The sequence below is a fragment of the Bemisia tabaci genome, chromosome 4 (assembly GCF_918797505.1).
Source record: "Bemisia tabaci chromosome 4, PGI_BMITA_v3".
In the NCBI taxonomy this organism is placed as follows: Eukaryota; Metazoa; Arthropoda; class Insecta; order Hemiptera; family Aleyrodidae; genus Bemisia; species Bemisia tabaci.
In genome coordinates this window covers 33235362-33259010 of record NC_092796.1, presented here as the reverse complement: position 1 = coordinate 33259010, position 23649 = coordinate 33235362, and the positions used below count along the sequence as shown (strand labels likewise).

The window sequence follows — 23649 nt, the reverse complement described above, 5'->3', positions numbered from 1 at the left end:
CTGGACTCACTTATCGGTCCTAAAAACACCAAATTTTAGGCAAAGTTGATTTCCTTCTTTAGTTCTTTCAAAAATAATGGGGTTAAAGGAAATCAGAGAAATCAATCTAAGAAAAATTTGGTCAGCTTGCCTATGATCTGAAATTTTTTTAAATCAGCTGATTTGTTTTGGAAAATAAACAAATTTCCCCAATGCAAGTATTTAAATTTTAGAATTCCATATCTTTGCTGCAAATGAGACGGAAGTTCAAGTAGAATTGAGGGGCTTGGAGAACAAGGCGTATACAAGCAGATTAAGCCATTTTGAGAGATACGTGTATGAAGTTTCAAAATTACATGAATCCTTAAGGGGGAAGGAAAGTTCAAACTGACTTTTGGATGCTTAAAAATTGGAATTTGGGAGCAAATTTTTCACAGAATATGCATTAAGACTAGTTCTACTTGAAATCATTAATACCTTAATTTTTAAAAATAGTTACTGCAGTTTTGCGCCTTGTCCTCCAAGCCCCTCAGTTCAGATCTTGAAACCTGATTCAGATGTTATTTGCATCATTCAATAATAAATGAAAAAAAATTTCTTTATTGCAAAGAAATAAGGGATCAAGGGTTGCTCTTATGATAAAGAAAGTCCTCAAGCAGAATACTGAACATAATTTAAACAGGTTTGATTTCTCTTGGGAATCAGTAAAGAAAGTATCTGGTTAAAAGGTGTAGTTCTCGACACTGTGATTAAACACTCGATGGAAAATAGAAATTAGAACAAATTAAAACACATAAATAATAAGAATAAATTAGATACATACTCATCATTTTCATCAGTTTACTTTTATTGCTGAAAATATTTACATATAAAAATGAGATAATGCAATGTAATCTGTAAACCTATTTTGATTCAACATAAATTAACAATAGAAAAAAAAATAAATCAATGGGGAAAAAATAAAAACTTAAAAGAATGCGCACCATCAAGTACAAAAAAACGAATTAGGGGGTTCATTAGGAGGATGTTACTCGAGCAATAAATATATCTAACAGAAGGACAAAAAAATTCATACGAAAACACAGCCTTTTCTTAGTAAAATAAAAAGAATCTAAAAACGAAGAAATGGAAATGAGCAAAACAAGCTGAGCAGATGTCGATAAAAGCAAAATACATTGTTAAGCAAATTATGAACAAGTGGGGTTTGTAAATATAAACTATGGATACATCCATTTGAACAGGAGAGCTCAGAGGTAGATTGAAACCATAAAAAGAGAAGTATTCCTAGAATTCTGTTCTCAGCTCGGCAAGCTCTTACATCGACAGCAGTTAAGAAATTTACAGACTGTATTTATTTATTTTGTTTGTTTTCTTCCAATCCGTCTAGATTTAAAATCTGGTAAGGGGGCAAAAGAATACGTTTGAAAATTGCTCAATTCTTCCTTCATTATACATTACCGATGCACAAATTGGAAGCCAAACCAAAAATATACAAGGGGAGCGAGAGAGTAATAAAAAGTTGGAAGATGCTTCTGAATGAAAACATAGAAATTCATAGATGCAGATAGACTTATTTGGCAAATGATGGAAGCCAAAATTGTATTTGAAAAAATAGATCTATCTACTGTCAAGTTAAAGATCCGTAAAGATTGGCATTCAAAGGAGTCTTAAGTAGTTTCATTTAACTAGGATTCAGTATCCACAAGAGATATTTTTCTTCATAAATTCCACTGGAAACTTATCAAATTTATGATACTAATAAGTGTTCATTCCAAAGCCCCAATTGGTGACAGATGTTGCTCAATGACTTTCAGCTGTGAACTACAAGGATGATCCAGTGTCTTACAGCTGCGGACATCTGCTCAGTCAAATTTTTTTACAGTGAATTGCTAAAGCTGCAAAAACTTAACATCTCAAAGAATACAGCGCACATTTAAATACATAGAGTAACATCAGGGAAAAGCCGGTAAAATGGACCAACATTTTTTTTTTTTTGACAAAACTAACATTATTCATTTTCAGACTTTATTCTGATTGGATCATAATATAGGTTAAAAACCAACAGTTATTTTAGGGAGTCTATTTCACATCATGAATCTTGAGGTCATAAATGGACTAATTTTTCACACATTTTTAACTTGTTCAATATTAATTTCCAATACGGATGAATTGTTCAAAAAAACGAGACTCTTGAATCTAACCTCACTTTTTTTTCTTTTTATTATCGAAAAATCTCTTGGCCTGAATTTTGTTGCCTACAAGTGATGGCAAGTTGCGAAACCTGACCTCTAAATTCGACTATGAGCTGGGAGACTTTTATTCTGAACTCAAGTTGAAAGTTATTTCCAGCAGGCAAGAGCCATCTTCAGTTCCCCAACGGAGAAAACCATTAATCATCAATCCAATAACAAAGTTGATACTCTTGCCTCAACTTGCGGCTGACCGCAAACCTATCAACAAAATTCGGACCCTGAATAAAGCGATTGATACACTTTATGAAAAAGCTTCACAGTAATTTTAGGTGAAATAGTTAGGTGTAATGAATGGTAGAGGAGACCTGGCCATTCCTTTGAAATCTTTCTGGTCCATTTTACGAGCTAAGATGATAACAATTTTTTTAATTCGTTGCCTTGACAAATATTGCAATTTTCAGAGATACTACATACTTATGAGTTACGGTTTGGGCAACGTTTCTCCGTGTTTTTTTGTTTGTTTGTTTGTTTTTTTTTTTTTTTTTGTTTTTTTGTTTTTTCTACATACTGAAATTGAGAAAATTTTAAATCAACTTTTTTCTGCAATACAAGATGCAGCAAATTCCCAGTCCTGTTCCTGGCTATGTTCCTGTTGATTCTTCAGATTAGGAAAAAAGATAAGAAATGGGCAAGAAGTTGGATTAAAAAAACTTCTTCCAATTTGACCTAGATGGTCTTGTAAAACGAGAGTATCAGTGCAAATGAAACAAATATCTGGTTCTGATAACTGAAAAGGTTTCCTGGTTTCACTTGTGATCAATTTGCACTATCTTTTTTATGAGATCTACATTTGTCAAGACAACAAGCTCATAAATTGATTCAATCCTATCAAACAAAAAAATGAAACTCAAGCAATAATTACAAAACAAGACAAAAAAAGAAGAAAAGATAATTCAATTTTACTTATTAATATGTATTGATACATTCAACTTTGATTGTCTTTACTAGGAATACTTAAAATTAGGAGGGAGGCTGCAACTTAAAAACAAAATTTGATTTGAAGGAATAACTGACATCACTGGTTAGAGTCAGGTTTCACTAGAATTACAGCAAAATATCAGACACTTGAATGGAAGTTGCGGTTTGAACCTTCTTTCTAGCATATGTTTTATGAATTTCAATCTTTGAATAAAAATTCATACTTTTTAGAATTATGAAAATGGAACAAGGGAGAGTAAAAATGAATCAGTATCAGGGGATTGAAAATATACGAGTATTTTAAATTTAAATTCAAGCTCATGTCTGCCGACAAATGCTTGAAATAGCCTACTTTACAGGCTGAAATTTTTAAGCTGACAATAATCTGAAAGTAGAAACCCTTCTTAAGCAAAGATCTGAAGTGTCGCTGGCTAGTATTGACTGAATTTTCAGCCATAAGCTGCATTTCTAGTGAAAATTATTGGATAGTGATACATTTTTGGATTCTCTGACTTAGGACCCAAAAAAATGGTAAAAAAGTTGGTCATCAGGACTAATAAATCATCTAATTACCAACAATACTAGATCAGAGAGTAGAAGAAATGACAAGGGACCTACAATGTTTGGGATTCTTAGGTTCACACGATTAAACACATTAGTATTTCAACAGGAATACGAGTTCAGAACAGCACCAGACATTTTGAATGTCGAAGAACTAAACAGACAATCTGAGCAGATATTAGATTCTTAAATAATCATGATTCGAATTATGTCCCAGTTTCCATCTGATGGCAAGGAGGAGATAGAACTCATCGATTTGATAATATGTACTATACAATAAGAGGGAAAATCTAAATACAAAACATGTTGAGGTAAACATTAAATTTAAACCTAGCAACTACCCTCAACTTCAACAATAAAAATTATGAATGTACGATACTGAGTAACTTCAATATTTTTGTAGGAAAAATCCAACAATCTGTGACATACTGGGTAAATAGAAAGGAAACTCAAGGCCTGCCCGAAAGATAAAAACCTGAGATTTTGAGGAGTTCATAATCTGAAAAATTGCTTAGTACAATTTAGGGAATCAGAAGAAAGTTTCTACCTATAGGAAAATTTCCTTGAACAAAACGCAATTGATCTTGAGAGAATAGAGGTAAGTTGTTTGAGAAGAGTTAGGTGGATGGCTTATTTCTAAAAACTAAAATCACTTTAATCACATGAACATAAATCAAAACTTACTTTTGGAGAGAGTTTGAAGTATTGCGCAATCTTAATTCTATAATTTATTTAAGTGACTTGAGAGAAGAAAGATCAAATTCAATTCACTGCATCATTAAATCAATTCATACAAAAACGCAGGTTGTTTGAAGGACAGGCCTAATAGTCAGATATTGACAAAATGATGGCTTGCATACAGACAATATAAACTTGATTAAACTCGAATTATCAAAGTCATTCCCGAAGAACTGAACAATATTCCTGCTTAGTTAAGTCCCTATTTTGTATTCTGAGGATCGTAATATTGCAAGCCTGACTACTTCAATATTTTAAAACAGATAATTACTTCAATTCAAATGGAAATACAATCATTTAAGGAACTCGTTAATCAAGTGTTGCCTATTTTTTCAGTCAGAACCTTTAAAAAAAAATGCTTTTAAATTTAAATAACATCAATTCAAGCATTGATTGGACTGCACACCTTTGCGATGCTCTTAAATGAGACAATTCTCTTGAAGCGCTACTTCATCTTCCACAGTTTCAGCTGCATTTAGAGTGCAAAATCAGTCACTTTTGATACAAAAATGGTTTACTCTAACTTAGAGTGAAGCAAAAACAGCTTGTGATTTTGAAAAGTCTTCTAGGGATCAGAGATTACTAACTTCAGAATATTAAGCCACTGCTGATCGATTAAACACTAAGCTCTTTGTAAAGAGTTAAAATTATATAAAAGAATGCTACATACTCCTTCTTCAAACACAGAATATGACAGTAAGTACGTTATATGTGTGCCAAAATGCCATACTCAAAAGCCACAGCTCACAATTGAAAAAAGCAAATCTATTATCCAAGGCAAAGATTATTGCTACATGAATATTACAACCACTAAATTAATTTAGAGACACAGATATTTACAAGGGTAATAGAGTGCTGATAAATCTTCAGAACTTCAAGAGAGAACTTCAAGAGACTCAAGAGAAAGTTGTTGTGGCGATAGTTCAAACTGAGGAACCTATAAGGAAGTGGGCACTTGCACATCAACTTTAGAAAAGAAAATCAAGACTCCAAGTTCAGATCACCATGTTTCTTGTTAGAAAAAACAACTTGTTCAAATCATCTTACATTAATTTCAGTATTGATGATCTGCACGCATGTGCCTTATAAAACAGTTGAGAGTATCCTTTTAAAAATTACTATACGAACAAAATTATAGTTTTTTTGTGTAGTTTTTCAACTTTGGCATTGGGATGGCGGAAAAACGTGCAGAATTCTAACAGACTGAGCTTGCCATTCAAAATCCAGATTCTCTTGTTTGGCTTGCACGTTTCCAAGAGGAATTTTGGGGCAGCGCCCACTTCCTCTTAAAAGACAATAGCCCAACTCCTTTCTTGGGTGCAGTTATTACCCGTTATCTGGCAATTCTTGGGTCAGAACTAGTTTTTACAAGTCCTCTCCATCAAAAAAGCCATGTCCAGGCCATTTTTAATGATGTTAGTTGGTAGAAACTTATTTTTACTGCTAAATTCTAACAGTGACAGGTTTCTAGTTTTTACTGCTTTTTTGTTTCTTAAATGAATTTCCCTGATGGATAAAATGATAACTAATAAATTAAAATACCTCTAAAACATCACAAACTGACCCACAAATGACTAGAATTTCGGAGATTTAGAAAAACAAGACAATGAGATGAATCTCATCTTCAATTCAACAGATTTTTACAGAGTATAGACAGCTTTCAACTCATCTTTACAAGGAGAGAAGGAAGCTAATCTCATGAACCCTTTGTTAGGCACACTAGCGGGCACTGGACCAGTAGACAAAATTTTAAAGTATTATGATCAATATGGATGTTACTAAGCAAATAAGATCTACCTACAAATGCAGTTTTGAGGAAAAATATACCAACAACAAACGAATCAAATTATTAATTACATTGATTCTGTTTTCGAAACGATATCAAATATCCTTTGAGACTGAAAAAATGAGTTGATCTTGGTTGTAAGAACAGCAAGTGCTGTCTCCGTTTTCTGTTCCTACTTCCAAGCAAGAGAGAAGCAAGCGTCACTTCATACTTACAAGAAACATTTATACTCAAATGAAGTGTTTCACACTAATGAGTTGAAAAGATGTGAAAAAGGAGATAGGGGTGTTCAAACGAATTCTTGCCGGACCGCTATCAGTATCGTCTTTTACCAAAACTGCTGGCAGTACCGACAGTGACGATGATATCGTTAACAGCCCGCTTTATCGGAGTTTTGAGAGCTCGCACTCAATGCATTGGTGCCCCGTGTGCCAGTTTGTCAGATTGCCTGGCGCGGCGGCGCGCCAGATGTACACATGGCAACAGCTTATTTTCGTCAGCTCTGAAAACTCAAATCGCTATTGATGAGAGTGCTCTTGGCGTAACTTTTTCTAGACGGAAATGTTTTGGTAGCTTACCGACAACTGATAAAACAGCTCTAAAAGGAGTAGGTTATGGAACACCAGAGAGTGGTTGAGTGCTCTGAATTAGGATTGAACCATATTTTCATTTTCATCATGAGAGCAAAAAGTTTACTTATGCTATGAGGCCCTGGTGATTTTCAAACTTCAGACGAATTTTTTTTTTTTTTCGAAAAGACAAAAATGTCATTCACATTGGAGCATGTCATGTCAACTTTGTCGACTCTCAATTTTTCACCTAATTTCAGCATCCAACATCAAAGAAAGACCATGATATTAACAACTTAATTCTTGCTACAAATGTTGATTCAGAGTAAGCAGAACATCCCTCGGGGTTGAACTGAGTGACAGTCTAAGCCTTAAGTTTCACACTTCTCAAAAAATTAAAAACTTCGTTTTAACTAAAAAAATTCCTGTCTAGACGCAATTGTAGAAAAATCTTACTCCCACACACCAGAATCTTCTGTATCCTTGATCAATGTCTTGTTTGGGTACAAACAAGGTACTGTTGCATTGATACTATGAGTTTTCCAGATAAAATTATTCAAATGAAATGTGATACGGGTGCCTTAATTGTGTCTACTGACCCATTTGGTAACATAATAACATCAACACTTACATATTAAACCTGCATTATGGTAAACCTAACTCCTAGAAACGGTCTAATTTTTACAAGATTACTGAAGATGGGCAGAAACTACACATTCCTAGGGAATGAACATACCCAATAACGAGAATGATAGATTAATAATAAGAGAAAACACACAAAACAAGAGATGCATCTGGTGTGAGCATTTGTACCTAACAAAAACTAATTAGAAACAATTTATATGGATTTGGGGGACCAACAAATCTAAATATAGGAGGGTTTCAGGAAAAAGCCTCACTAACACTAGCTGTATGGATTGAAATCACCACTCTTCTTCAAAACGAACACTGTTTAGCATATCAGTTATTGTAACATACAATCTCTAAAAATGAGGAAACAACCCAAAGGAGAAAAAAAATATGCTAAAATATCATTCATACAAATAAATAAAACAAACTCTACAGTAGATTCAAATTCTAATCAAATTCATTCATGTTGCTGAATTGATTGACCACTGATGACTTAAATTAAATAACAGAGAGGTAAAAAACTGCACTATTGGTGGGAGCTAAATTAGTTTTTAGATATAATTTTACAAAAAAAATTCCCCCTCCCCTGATCAGTCAGTATTGAAATTTCAACAATAGTCATTGCTTTTCAAAATGTTGATTAAACTAAGCGCTCATCAGAATGGCATCATTCGGAATGTAATTTGAACAATCATTTTAATACCGGAACGATGAAGAATAATTGGTCGCTCATTCAGGTCACCTTCAGAATCACTACTACAATATAAACAAAAAAGAAGAAAAAATTATCATCTGAGGCAAATCGATGGGTTGATACAGCTCATAAAAAAAGGGGGAACGTAAGAAGAAAAAGAAAATATCACACGAACAGGGATCATGAATACAGTCAAAGGTGATGATCCTTGATAAAAACTAAACAATAGGAAAATTATTGAACAGTTTCGCTAAGAACGTCGGGTAGATTTAGCTGTGAAGTACTTAAAATGAGCAAAATTCATCAGCTGCTTAGGATCAATAGAAAGAAACCAACTTGTCTTGGGTAAATTTTACAGATAAAAATTAATTATACGAACGAGGTACAAGTAAAAGGGAAAAAGTACACACATTTTAAAAAGCCTGAAAAACTATCAAATTACGCTGAACGTCATTTAATCCTACAATGAAGATTCAAATTCGAAGCTATGATAACAGACCTATTATGCTCCTAATCACTTCCTTTTCCCCTGTTCTGGTTTTTTTTTTTAGTGAGGCTAAATTTATGGAATGCTATATTTCAAGAGCTGGAATACCTCCATTACAAACCAAAAACAGAAATTTTGAAAATAAAATTGAAAGTTTTAAAATTTGTCTCTTTTCGGGGCAATGTTTAGAAAAAAGGCAACTAGTAATACATGTCAACCTAATTTATGAAACATTTTACTGCTGTGGTGTTATGGCATTTAATGACCTCCATGCCACAAAACATACAGCAAAACATGTGATAGAACATCAAATGCTGCGCAATAGTTACAAAGTCAATTGTAATGAGAGTTGCCCTCTCTGAAAGGTATGATACAAATGTACATATTATTTATGTGCTCAATATAGCTTCATTTATGCTGAGAGGGTGGTTTTGCCATTATGGATCATTTTTCCTCAAGAATGTAAAGATGCCACTCAGCGGTCAGTATGAGTTTGACAAGTGAGGAACAAGGTTTTAATGTCAGTTACGTTTTACCACTTTCATAACTCTATACTATTCCCTCCTGGCCAGAGATTTACATCAAATATAAGAGAAAAAGATAGGATTTTTCATACATACATTCATTCATATTTGAACATAACTTTGAAGCACTTACAATGGCTGTATGACTATTGACAAGATCGTTATTTGCACAAGAAAAACGGATACATGGAGAAACCCCGTTAGTTCAATCACAAACTACTGCAAACATGAAGAAATGACTTGGAACACATGGGCTTTTGCTACAGTGATAAAAATTATTTTTGAGGTTAACAAACATAGCTAAACTTGGGATTAAGTACGGACCAAGTTAAAAATTAGAAATTAAGTTACGTAAACATCAAGGGAAAATGAAAGGAGAGATCACAATTTAATCACTTGACATGAAAGTTCAAAGTGTGGCACGGACAGGGTGAGTGATGTTAGCGATGGCTGACCGATAGGAATCGGATTACATGTTATACATGTTATAGGATAACAAGGCCGGGTGATGTATTTTGTTGGAGCATCAATTGTTGTTACAAATAGGAGTTTCAAAAATTCCACTCGTTTTAATTGTGACTGGTCTTCTTTAGGGTAAGCTTACATATTTATTGAGAAGTTATCAGGAAAGCATTTCAAAGACTTTCTTTATATTCTGTATGCAAAATTTATTTACAGAGCTGCAGAAAAGGAAACAAAAAAATATTAGCACGTAGCAGAAAAGAAGCATTCAAACATTCAGTATCACCCTTTAACTATTTTGCGCTTAATCCTTAGACGCAAGATAAACATATTTTCTTTCATATTCTTCGAAGAAATCTTGTTGCGATCAATTTTTTTGTGGTAATTTTTCATACAAGAAACCATTCTGGACTGCTTGATAATATCAGTAGAAAGTTGTGATGTTGTTGCGCTATTATTACATTTGATCACAGTTTTCATCAAAATTAACTAAAAAATACAATAGATAAAATACATCATCAGACAAGAAGAGACAATCATGAGGCTGGTCCTGGACAAAACTTGTTCCTTCCAACAACGTAGAAATTATAAGCAGATTAACTATTCTCTATTTGGAAAGGTAAATCAAAGAGTCATTGCTCTAGATGAATTCATTTATTCACAGGAAATTCTGAAACACAAAGAAAAATTCTTACTTGAATGCTTACTTCTTATTATGCTTTATGATCTGGTATTTTGAAGAACCATCGTAGAAACTTGAATTAGCTGCTAATAATTTCATCTCTTGGTAATCTTAATGGAGAGATTGAAAGTTCAAGAAGCAGAAAAACATAGGTGTACAACCATGACATGAAACGCTGGACTTGTCCAGGACATATATTGATGGCTATACTTGGAAACCACATATATAGGTTTGCACCATCACACTGCCTGTCATTCTTTTTTTCAATTGATTTCTGATCAAAGTAGTCTTTTTTAGAAATTTCTGAAATTTGTCCGCTCTGTTTGAAAAATAATCTGTGAAAACTTTGATAAAAAAAAGTCTGCTTGTAAAAAATAACGCGGGAGTAGAAATTGTGAAAAATCAACATTAATTTACATGATTTCCAAATTCAGTCATCAAGTTGTAAGAATTAATATGAGAGTGGGAGATAATAATTCAGTTTTAATAGAAAGTAAAAAAAAATGAGCACCTTCAGCAATTTTGCAGATAAGACCGTTTGTTGGGTCCTAGCAGAGATGAAAAAAACAAAGACTTATGGTACACGAACAAATCGACTGTGAAAAACCTGCAACTTAGAGTCAGAAAAAAAAAGAACTTCCTGGAACTTCAAATTAAGACTTACCTTTGGTATAGAATAAAGAGCTAAGGAATAATGCGAAGGGAATGTTGTCCAAACAAAAGTATCCATTACAACCCACTTGATTCTTCTTCGAACCGAGATAATTTACTTTGGTATTCTTGGAGTAAGGCATTCTTTGCCTGAAACAAATACATTAAGATTGTATAAGAGGAAGATTGCAGACTGGTAAAAGTATTTTCAGGACAAGAAAACATAATGCCACTTCAGGGCTTCTATTAATATAGGAGCATGCACGCCAACTTTTTTTTGCAATTTAACTAATCCAAACAGAATGTTGTCTTCGACAAAATTAATCAAGATGAGCAAATACTATCACTCTCACATGCTGAAATACCATATTCTTTTCTCTTCTTCTTTCTATTTTGCCTAGATAATCTTTTCACGGCATTTTGCTGAGATAAAAGAACTGGACTTGGATGATTTCAGTAAATTGCCAGATAGGTAAATAATTCATATCCTCTTATGAATTTGTGGTAAATTATACACCTGACTAAAAACAAGGTCCTCTTACCTTGGTTTTTTCTTCTTCAAAACTCAGTCTCACTAGCTGATGTTGTTTTTCGAGGTCTTCTCTTCGTTTCTCATAAAGCTGAGATAAACGAACTCTTTCTGAAACACCTTTTTCGACAACAGCACTTGCAACTTCTCTTTTGATGCTGGAAAAATAAGAGCAAGAATATGACACATACTGATGGACACAAAAAAATTTTGAAAGAATAGAGAAAAAAAAATTAATGAAAAAGCTATATATCAACGGTGAAACTCCAAAACTACGTATCCTGTTTGTGGTATTTAAAAATCTCAGCTCCTGTTTAATTTTTTTGAGGAGAAACAATATACCTTTATTGCTTAAATTTTATCTGAGTATTCTACTATCAGAGAACAAAATCAAAAGAGTTTTGAAGGAATTACATTTACTAGTTTTCCAAAGAAACAATAAAGTATGACAGGAAGTCTGCAGTGTCGCAAACTGAGATATGTGGTTTTGCACTTTGGCCATGGATATACTAACAGTAAGCAATGAGCAGAGGGAGAAATAGTCAAAATCGTCGAACAGCAGAAGATTTCATCCCTCATTTCAAATGAATGAAGACAGACTACACAACGTTGATATTTGGACCAAGTTCAACAAAAAAAAACCAAGTCACATTTTGGAAAAAGAATTAGCTGGGAGTAGTTTTATGTTCAACTTCTATAAATTTTCTCCTGTCAAAATTTCAAAGTCGAGAAAAACATTGGACATGAAAGTAGTCACTAAACTTGGTTCTTATCATGTCTTATGGAGAATTGAAACTCCAAATCTCTTCTTCTCTGATCTCGCTTGATGAAACTTGATGCATTTCTCATGAACTCCATCCATATATCCTTTAAATTTAAACACTGTCATTGAGTCGCTGATGGGAAACGCATAAAAATCAAAATTACAGCACTTCAATAAAAAAAAAAAAAGCCCTCAAATCAAATAAAATTATGAAAGGTTGTTGTGTGTTACAAAAATTACAAGATCAGGTGAGGAATTATGAGAAATTAAGAACTATTCCAAGATATATATTCACCGTATCATTTCATCCTTGTCACGATGGACTTTAGATAACTGTTTCACTTCGTCTCGGCGCACTGACTGTAACTTCCTCATGACATCTTCCGTTTCTTTCTCGAGCATCGTTCCTAGGAATTTCAGTTGACTAGCTTGGCTTGAACGCATTGATTTTTCCAGCGCTGCAAAAATCTAAAACAAACAGTGAATGATAAATTATTTTTAAAAAAACTTCAACTCCCTTCAGAAACCTTTGTATTAGGCCATACTATAAAAATGATTGGACGTTAGATCAAAATCAGCTTAATTACATTTCAAGTTGTTGAAATTCCTTACATGATCTATTTTTTTTATAAACTAATCGACACTCTACTTTTAAATTCTAGGATTTACTTCATAATCTAGAAGGAGTTCACAGAAAGATTCGGAACATTATGCTGCTTGGTTTCCTCTGAAAAAAGATAAGCCTAGGGGGAAATTAGAGAACGTCAAATACGATCATAGTGAGCCTAGACGCTAGAGCAGGAGATGTTAATGCAAGGCACAAAATGACAATTTTTGCCTCTGGTTAATAGCTCTAGCTCTTGGCAGTGCAAGAATTCTTGGGCTTGGCAATGAGAGGATTAAAGGAATTGGAGCCTGAACTCAACTTAAGAGTCACTTTTCAGACTTAATAAACCTAAAGTTCATCTCAGAAGAAAGGAAAATAACTAGATCTCGATTAGAGCCCAAGAAATCAGGCCACAAAGAGCAAATGATAACACTGACAGACTTCGAATGATCAGAAAATTGATTCCCTCTAGCAAACCGGAGATCAAATGAAAATATGGATTGCTAAAAGGATGGATCAGTTTTATCAGATATTGGAATGAAAGAAACATTGAATTTCCTCTTTCCAATTTCCACAGTTTAAGACCTTACCAAGTTGTGATACTTTTCTTCCAGTTCCCTTTCTTGATTTACGTGGTCTTTTGTAATTGATAAAAGCCGCTCTGATTGACTTCTTGGCAACCTCGTATTTTCTACTTCAGTTTCTGAGGTCTCGGCATGAGCCTCAACAACGCTTTGAGCATGCTCAGCAGTTAGTGGAATGCTGAAATCATAGAGAAACATGCGCAATTAGTGAAAAGTCATTTCATTACAATGACTGAAAAATCAAAAGTTTAAGACTCTTGAGGAAATCTTACAATTAGTCGAGTGATTTAGAGAATAGGTCATAGTCAGGTTTAAACGGAAGAATTACAAATGCTTTTATCCAGGGCAGGAAGTATAAAATTAAAATTTTATTTCCATGGAAATTTTTTTCATTTTCCAATTCAATGATATTTTTTCTGTTTTTTCCTGACCCCAAAATTTCCAAATTCTTTGACATTCTCTGACCTTTGGTCAAAACCTCCATTTAGATTAACATATCTCTTGATTACGCAGGCTTATGGTAAACGATGAACAAAATATCCCCTTACAGAGATTCAAATTAAGAACAGTCGATTTGACTGGTCCATCAACAGTCTATGAGTCTATCAACAGATAACGGAACTGGTCCATCGACAGTTAATACCACTGATCCATTAACTATGATTTCAACTTTCTAATTTTAGTAATATCGATTATCACATATATCATTTTTGGGTCAGGTTTAGGAGGGGAGGGGGGGGGGGGGTTCCAGCGAGTGGAGAACGGCAGTCAAGATGAAAATAAATATAAAAAAAAATCAAAATTGAAATTTCAAACATAAGCAAAATTTTTTTTAAATGAATATGAAAAAGGTCAAAATCCAAAAACTTTGTGACTACACAGAATTAGGGTGGAAGGAATGGGGGAAAAGAAGAAAAAGAAAAAGGGGTGTATATTTGAAGTTCCAGGGGAAACTTATTTTTTTGTGGGAGGGGGGGGGGGCAGGAAAAAACTAAAGAATATTTGTGGTCAATAAAGAGTGGCATGTGAGGTATCATTTTCTGGGTCATTTTGGTAGTAGATTTAATGTATGAAGTCAGAACAGCCACCCCCCCCCCCCTCCACAGTCAAAGATACTGCCCCGAATTCAATATATCTGACTTTGAAAGGCAGGAGGGTGCATTTTGTAAATTTTTACGTGATTACGCAAGTGAGATATCAATTCTTATGAAATTTTGGTCCAAAATTCCATATAAGGATTCAGAATTTCATATAAGAAGTCATAATAGCCCCCCGGTCAACGAAAAAGCCCCAAATCAAAGATGGCGACTAAATTTGAAAGGCAGAAGGGTGCATTTTTTTTAAAAATTTTACGTTATTAGGCAAGTGAGGTATCAATTCTGATGTAAATTTGGTCGTCGATTTCAAATGTGAAGTCATAAAAGCCCTCTAATCCACAACAGTGCCCCAAATCCAAGATGGCGGCCGAATTTGAAATACAGCAAGGTGTATTTTTTAAAGTTTTACTTGATCAGACACCTGAAATATCAATTCTGATGTACCTTTTTTCGTAAATTTTATATGTAGTCATAAATGCCTCCTGGTCGAAGGGGGTACCCTAAATCCAAGATGGTGGCCAAATCTAAAAGGCAGGAGGGTGCATTTTTTGAAATTATAAGTGATTAGGCAAGTTAGGTATCAATTCCAATGTCACTTTGGTCACCCACATTATATATAAAGTCATAACACCCCCACCAACCAACCCCCCCCCCCCCCCGGTCAAAGAGGGTGTCCCAAAAGCCAAGATGGCGGTCAAATTTGAAAGGCAGGAGGGTGTTTTTTTTAAATTCTTACGTGATCAGACATCTGATATCAATATCAGATATCAATTCTGATAAGATTTTTGTTGTGAATTTCATATATGAAGTCATAAAGGCCTCCTTTTCAAAGGGGGTACCCTAAATCCAAGATGGCTGCCAATTTTGAAAGGTAGGAGGGAGCATTTTTTGGATTTTATGTGATTAGACAAGTTAGATTTCAATTCTTATATCACTTTAGTCGCACATTACAAGCATGCAGTCATAAAAAAACCCCGGTCAAAGAGGGTGCCCCAAATCCAAGATGGCGACTGAATTTGAGAGGTAGTAGCTTCACCCTTCACCCGAGAAATACGCTTAGGACAAGGAAATGTCGGACAGGCATACCGCTGATCCATAGACAGGAAATATGGTTGAATAATTGACAAAAGATTTGACAGGTCAATGAACAGCCCATTCAGCAGGTCTATCAACAGTCGATTCGGCAGGTTTTTCAACAGGTGATTTAACTGGGCTATCACCGGTCCATTCCACTAGTACATTGACCAACAATTTGGCTAAAATAGTCAACAGAAGATGCAACGGGTTGATGAACAACTGATTCACAGAAATGGTTGATCGACAACCAATTCGACAGGTTGACCGACAAAAGATTTGATCAGTCAATTGATAAAAGATTCGACCGGTCGATTGACAGTCGCCTCAACTGATCAATGGAAATAAGATTTGAGTGGTCGATTGAAAAATAGCTCTACTGGTGGATTGACAGTAAGATCAATATATGAGAGCTAGATTAGTAAGATCATCAGCTGTAATTTCACAGTAGTGATATCAATATAAGAGGTAATCCAAACAATGTACAAGGGTTTGTCTGGCAAAAAACTAATACAAGAAGTTGCATTAATACTTACATATTCTTATTTGATAACCTTTTGACTAGCCTATTGCCCATATGAAATTTACTTTTCGTCTTCTCTGGATCTCCTGTGAGTCTGTTTCTCTCCTGCCAGAAAATAATCATAAATTAGAGAAGGGAGAGAATAAGTTGGAATAAACATTGAACGAGTCAAAGCTCTGAATCAGAGGTTGCAGTTCAACTTCTATTCACCGATAAAAAAAATAGAATTGGCCTTCATACTTAATTATACTGGTTCGGGATTGGAAATTTTTCAATGCAAAAAAATTATCTTTATTCAACCGGAATTAATCAAATCAAAGAAAACGAGCTACACCGCAACACAGGCTCTGTCATGCATGTATTCTCATCAATCTCTGCACCCATGTCATGATGGAGATAGCTCCTCTTTATTTAAATACGGGCAATTTTCATTTGAATTCTACCTTTGAAAAATAGGTTCACAGTTATAGAATAGACTGAGTAGACAGAAATAGATTCAATAATTAAACCTCTAAAATTGAAATCACGTGCACATAGTGGTGTATCCAGTCTCTTCGTAGATTTCTTGATTACCATTGACCAAACGCCAATTTTTTTCAAAAACGCATGGAATTGAGTGGTTAGTTTTTGGTAGAGGACAAACTTCCCTCTTACTTCAAAACACTTCTGATTTAAGGCAGCAATAATAAGAGGACTCTCACCAGTAGCTACTAGAATTTTTTGAGTTCTCAGAGCTGAACCGAAACCATTTATGTCTACACTAGAGGCTCGACAATCCAAAGGACAAACATATCAATGGCTGAAGAGCGAGACCACAGATCTCCATTTGCAAATTTTATAAGATTAATTATTTTTTCATTAAAAAACAAGACAACGTAATTTCTTGAAAATTTTCCTGATATTTCTTCTCCAGCAGAAACAATCTTTATAAATTTTAAGCTAAAAAGTTAACTTGTTTCTCTTCGAAAAAATAAAATAGAAGTGGACATTTTTAAACGCTGCGATAGAAGTACCTGGTTTTGAACTTTGGCCATTGATATGGGGCAACAGTATAACAGAGTTTGGAGTGCACAGAGTTATTGCTGCACCTATTCTGATATGACCATCTGTTCCTGATGGCATTGGCTTAAATGTAGTTTATCGGCGAGGAACCTGTACCAGTAACTTCCACAATGATTCTTTGCTTGCTCTTGAAAGCTCGTTTACAGAAAGGTGAAATAGCTCTAAAGGAATATTAGGAAGCAATACGATACCTTTTCATGTTTCTTCCTTAAACTCTCCAATTTTTTCTCAAGTTCCAGTCTTTTTTCTCGAACAGGCTTGTACTCCATCAATTTTTCCAGAGGTTCAGCAACCAGTTCTTCGGAAACTAGAAAAGCAAAATAACGTACAATAAGGAGTGAATTTCATTATATTTAACATAAAGCTAAGTGCTTCAGGTAAATAACCTGTCATTCAAGAAAAAGAATGGAAAAAGTAAAGGAAAACCAAACTGAGCAGAACTACATTTCGACGGTGAAACTGCAAAAATACAGATTTCTATTGCAGTGTTTCAAAATCTCTGCTCTTAATTTATTTTTTAAAAGGACACCAAACAAATATCATGACTTGAAATTTTCGCAGAATATTCCACACACAAAGAAAAAAAAATGGCGAAGTTTTCAAGAAATGATGTTTGGTAATTTATTAACCATTTAGAAAATAAAGTATGACACCAAGTCTGCAGTGTCGGAAACCAAGATGCGCATTTCTGCAGTTTCACCATCGATTTTTTGGAATGGATCTTCCAAGTCAAATTTTTTTATTTTGAAATATAAACAATGTAAATAATCTGTGATTGATTCTTAAATACTTACACGAACTTGAAGAAGAACATTGCTGTGTAGTAAATTTAGGGGAGGTTTTATTCGGAAGCAGGTGAGCTGCAGGCAACTCCATAGGAGCCGTTGAACTGTTGGTAGATTCTTCATCTGTAACACTTGCTTGTTCAGATGAGGATATGAGCATTGAGGGAGCGATTGATTTCCTCTGCAAAGTGGGAACAACGATTGGTAGAGAGAGATCAGGGCATGAATTTTGGAGCTTGGATCGCTGTTGTTTTGATAAACTGCTTTCATCTCCACTCGCCTGAAATGAAAAATTATCCAATGGTTACGTACGAACAAATCACATTACAACAATCAAGAGACATCATTGTCGAGTCAATAAAACTGTTTCATACCTCAATAAACTAAATGAATGTCCTACATCCAGTATCAAAATTAGCAAACTAACTGGTATGCAAACTAGAGAATTGTAAGTAATATTTTTGGCTAGTTTCTATCTGAGTACATAATAAAGTGCTAAGTGCCTCAATTTTCGATTTTGTTGGATAAGTTTGGGAAATATTAAATGAGTTTCAAAGTTAGAAATTTTGTCATGCTCATAACAAATTCTAGTTACAGTAGCGAGCTGTTATTCCAAAAATGAGTTAAGGAGGAGATATAGACCCTGTGGACCAACAGCAGGCCAATTATTGAAAGTTTAATACAGCATGATAAGACACCAAAGAAGGTATATTGCGTGGTTGAGGTAGGGCTATGTCTCTGATCATATGGACATAGATTTAATAATCCAGCACCTGGCTCATATTCTGGAAAATGAACAAAATATCCTGATCTGATTCTATGAAACGATGAATGAAAACTGACTTTTTGTGATTCAAATAAATATCCTAATCTTAAATATCATAAGATGCAGCTTGTTAGTGGAAATGGGAGTTTAAAAAAAAAAACAAATTAAGCCTAACCTGGCGGTTGGCAGAGGGAGACCCGCTACTATTTGATGTCATGGTGGATTCTGTGAGATCATCAGTGAGCACAGCCAGTTGTTTAGCTCGTTTCTCCAACTGCGACTGGAATTTGATAGGGTTAGCCAGTGCTTCTGCAAAATCAGAAAGTCCATGTGGAACATAATCTTTAACTACGATGTGGACGAGAACAGTAGGCATGCCTAAGGGTTGACCAGCTTCATTGCGTAAGGAAACGTGGCGGTAGCCAGGACACAGTCCTACAACAGGTAAGACTCTGTGACCAATGAATTTGCCAGATTCTTCATATGCTGCAATTCGTATTGATGCCAAGTCTGGTAGCACAACCTGAAATAAACAATGAGTTCATTAATTACTCAAGCATTGAATAACTCGAATTGTTCACTACCAACATGGTCATAATGAATCCGTCAATGTTGGCCGCCCCAGGCCAAAGCAGTCAATAAACAAATCCTTGAATAGTGCGTTTGCATCTCACGGCTGAACAATGAAGGCACTTTCGGCAGGTTCTCCAAAAAACCGATTGCAGAGTACTGATTACATTCATAGCCAATAGAAAGGGCTGTCATCTGACGTCTTGACAATTAGCTGAAACTATGGTTTGAAACTCGCCAATTTCTGCCTGAGTTGTCCCACCCAAAAGGAAAATTTTGACAATGGACGAGCAAAGATTTAAAATGTCAATTATATCCGATTATTTTCACTGCAATAAATTCTTAGGTTTTGTTGTTTATATCAGAACACAACACGTTTTGATACACCTTCAATAGAGGCACTTGGAACCATCTTTTGCATCAAACAAACGATGGATCCATTGATGAAGCATGATGCTCTTCATCTTAAGGATCGTGTCTTTGGCCTTGTGAAACTAGACCCACATCCTTGCCTTAAAATATCAAAAATCGACAACAATTGAGCTTCATTTTGCAATTAGGAATTATAACTTCTAGCTTACAATTAGTTTAGAAACAATATATGTACTATTAGTTTCCCCATAGCTGTACGTATTTTTACCCATGAGCCAGAAATTGTAGTTCCTACTTCCAAAATGAAGTCCAATTGTCAAAGCAAAAGCCCGCAACATAGGACCTACCGAAAAAATGAAAATGAGAACATAAATGCGGATCCTTGCGAAAAACATTTTTTCTCCAGAGATGTTTCTTACCTTTTTAAAGACGAAAGGTTCTTCATCATAAATTGGATTGATACCATTGTTTGGAATGATTTTTGTACGGAATTTTTTACGAACTGTGTCAGCTGGAAGGCCATACATGTCAACTTCTACGTATGTACCAACACGTTTGTCTGTTAAAAATTGAGCTGACAAAATATGAACAGAAACTGTTCCAGCTATTATGCCATCTACTGTGGATTCTGCGAATGGATCGAACCTTCGATCCCTCCTTCTCATGAACTCAGGTTTCAAAAGGTAACCGCATCTTTGATTGTAATCAAAAATTCCTAGATTCAGCTGCATTGCAAGGTCTGAAATATACAGGAAAAAATGTTTAAGATAAAAGGAAATTCAGAACTAAGAAGAGGAAGGCAGGTAAAGTGTAAGAAAATATGAAAATCTTCAAGAATAATTAATTTCAGAAACAATTAAACTCTTACGTAAATGGAGAATACCAATCTTTACATTAGTATTATGAAAGGGCATTGTTGATATGTGATGATGCATTAAGCCATTGGGAATTTTCTACCACACTCTTTTATTTACTTGTCTTTCTACACAGATATTTAGTAGGAGAGCTAATTAGTTAGAAAACATTAATACCTAACGTCTGGAAGTTGAGAGCGACTAGCTGACAACCAGCATTCCAAAACACTTGCGGCATGAAATTGGACGAGTCGAATCTTGTTCCGGCAGGGTAAACTCTGCTTAGTTGATGTTTGTTGTAGTTGACAAATTCTATTGGTCTTTCTTTCAGCAATGTTGTTGCTTGCTTTTCATCAAAAGATGACATTTCATAATTCCTATTTTTTTCTGGAAATTAAAACGAAAAAGGGCTCATTAGTAATCACCTAGACTGTAAGAAAACGATTTGTTCGAGAGAATTTGTGTCATAGCCTCATATGACAACATAAACTTCAGGCCAATAAAAATAGTTTGTTTCCTTAAAGCTTTTATTTTCAGTCAAAAAAGCTATTTTAAACTTCCTTAATCCCTGGAACTTGTTCCTCTTCAACTTCAGGAACACCTGGTTTGAAAGCAAATCCTGGACCATGCCACGTTAAATTTTTACAACTTCTCCTGATTCATTCAAATCATGGCTTTAAATACCACTGTTAAATATTTTGCCACTTAAACTTGATAATTTTCTAGGTCCTCTCTTCTAAAAGTCATGTATCCACCCAGAGCATCATAATAAGAAATCATTTTCAGATATTGACTTCGATCATTTCATTGGACACACTTGACAAACAAACAATAACTTTACGGAGGACATCTAAACTAATAATACAAGAAAAAAAGGGGGAATAATACCAATCAAAACAAGTATTATTAATTACTACATACTTACTTTCTGAGTTTTCAAATGATGTAAAATGAACTGGTTGGATATAGTTGACTAGAGCAGAAATTTCAGCTCCTGCTTGTGTTTCTTTGGATCCTGAAATTTTTTCAGCAGCAGCTGGTTTCTCAGTTGAGGCTACTTCACTTAGATCCTCTTCATCATCTCCGCTACTGCTTTCCTCATCATCTTCTACACGGAGAGAAAAATGAAACAAAAAGTAAAAATGAACTTATAGGCATACAGATTAAGATTGTCCATGACACCCAGTACCCACTGATACAAAATGGTGCGATTCGCATCTTAACTTCGTAGTCTGGGCAAAATGGTACATCACATTGCAGGAATGAACAAAAGAAATTAGTGAGACCCAAGTGTTAGGATAATTTCACTTCTATTCATCGTCTGAAGGAAATGAATTAGACACGAGTTGACATTAGTTGATGGTTAAATTTATTTTTCGTGTTGGAACTATCCTAAAAGACCGGTGTCATTTCTATGCTTTCTGATGACTATTAAACAACTTATCCTCTATAAAATTATAATCTACATCATAATATTACAGCTCTAAGCGCGCCTAAAATCCGCCGGAAATAACTTTTATTGTCATATAATTATTATTCTATGCAACTTATCATTATTATTCTATAAAACTTACCTTCATCATCAACAGGCCCTTGCTGGGAATCCTGACTGTCTTGGTGAGTTGAAGATAAAGTTGCTGTGATGTCACCATTGTTCATTGCATTATCGGGGTTCTCTGCTTGTTTCTTGTGATGATGAGAGTGATGATGGTGATGCTTCTTTTTGTTCTTGATGATTATTTTACGCTTGAGAAGCGACGGTGGCGGAAGGTGGACTCCAGGCTCAAGCTAAAAAAGTGCATGCACAGCAGTGATTAAGTTTCAATTGTTTTCTATATTACATAGATATACTTTGCACAAAAAAATCGAGTTCCATTTTGGTCATTAATGCATTGCTGATAAATTGTAAATAAAAATTTGAGACTGGATCTGTAAAAGGGAACCTTATTTTTTGGGAGAAAATTTATACAAACTGATTGTGGTGGACGCACGGGTTGTAAGACAGTTTGTTGAAGTTTTTTTGCCAACGTGCGTTGAAAATTCAGCAGAAGGCTGAAAATTTCAATACAGAGGGAAAAAGCTCATATGAGCACCATTTTCCCTCACAGAGATATGCTGTTTGGTGCAACCCTAGTTACGTCCATTCAGGAAAGCAACTGCAGACGCGTTTCGGCCTTGTTGGGCCAATCCTCAGTGCAGTGCAGCCTCCTGAATTTCTTAAGACTTGAGCAGCGTCCGCTTGCCCAAGTCTCGGACTGGTTTTTACGACCTCTCGAGCTTGGTGGCAAGAAATATGAGCTATATTGGCTCATATGAGCTTTTTCCTTCTGTATTGAGATTTTCAGCTTTATGCTGAATTTTTAACACACGTTGGCAAAAAACTCCGACAAACAGAAAATTTATCTTGACTTTTTCCGAAAGCTTAAACCTTGATTCTCTACAACCTAAGAATTATTGTCTTGGAAATTATTCCTAATAGTTCAGACGGACAAGAAATGATAATGACAATGATGAGTAATTAAAGTCTGAATTTCACAAATAAAATCTGGAAATTTATTCATGTTACAGAAATAATTCCGGTTTAAATAATTAGAAATTACACTATAAAGGAATACCTTATGCGAGTCAAGTGGAGCTTCAAGGAGCATATCTTGAAAATAATCTCTACAGTATTGCGCTATTTTTGCTTGTTGGCGTGGATTGCAATGATTTTCAAATGACAGGATCACAGGGTACTCAGACGTCTTAAATGCTGAATCCGCAATGGCTTCAATAACCTCTTTTGCAGATATCTCAGGAACAAATGTATACCCGTGCACTATCACAGGTTCATCAGTACGGCCATTCCAAAAATCCAACTCCACACACCGACAACCAGCTAGTAGACACTGTCGATATATTTCAACGGATGATTTACCAGTCAGTTGATGACCTGAAAAAATTATCCCAATGATGATGAAAAAAAAGAGAGAAAAAAAAAATAGCAAATTCTAAAATTCTTAAAATTTAGTGAGTTATTTTAGAAAAATTACTTGTATGAATTCAGTGTATCTCCTTTGCTATTTAGTGTTCATCACTTCATTTTCTATAGGTACTATTTGAGTTGGATCAGTCTAAGTTAAAGCACGTC

At 34.8% G+C, this 23649-nt stretch overlaps 1 protein-coding gene across 1 annotated transcript in view; it reads right to left on the bottom strand.

Moving 5' to 3' along the window:
- Positions 1-805: 805 nt before the first annotated feature.
- The window catches only part of Plc21C (Phospholipase C at 21C), a 68921-nt gene continuing 46077 nt past the window's right edge, over positions 806-23649 (bottom strand). The window contains exons 9-22 of the mRNA XM_019050569.2: positions 23135-23451; positions 22094-22307; positions 21445-21627; positions 20697-20906; positions 20085-20404; positions 18899-19246; positions 17967-18237; positions 17364-17479; positions 16124-16215; positions 13423-13594; positions 12521-12693; positions 11476-11620; positions 10947-11083; positions 806-10270 (exon numbers count right to left, since the gene is read on the bottom strand). Of these exons, the coding sequence (XP_018906114.2) occupies positions 11012-11083; positions 11476-11620; positions 12521-12693; positions 13423-13594; positions 16124-16215; positions 17364-17479; positions 17967-18237; positions 18899-19246; positions 20085-20404; positions 20697-20906; positions 21445-21627; positions 22094-22307; positions 23135-23451 (2633 nt within the window). The 3' untranslated portion in view covers positions 806-10270; positions 10947-11011. The remainder of the gene's footprint in view (positions 10271-10946; positions 11084-11475; positions 11621-12520; positions 12694-13422; positions 13595-16123; positions 16216-17363; positions 17480-17966; positions 18238-18898; positions 19247-20084; positions 20405-20696; positions 20907-21444; positions 21628-22093; positions 22308-23134; positions 23452-23649) is intronic.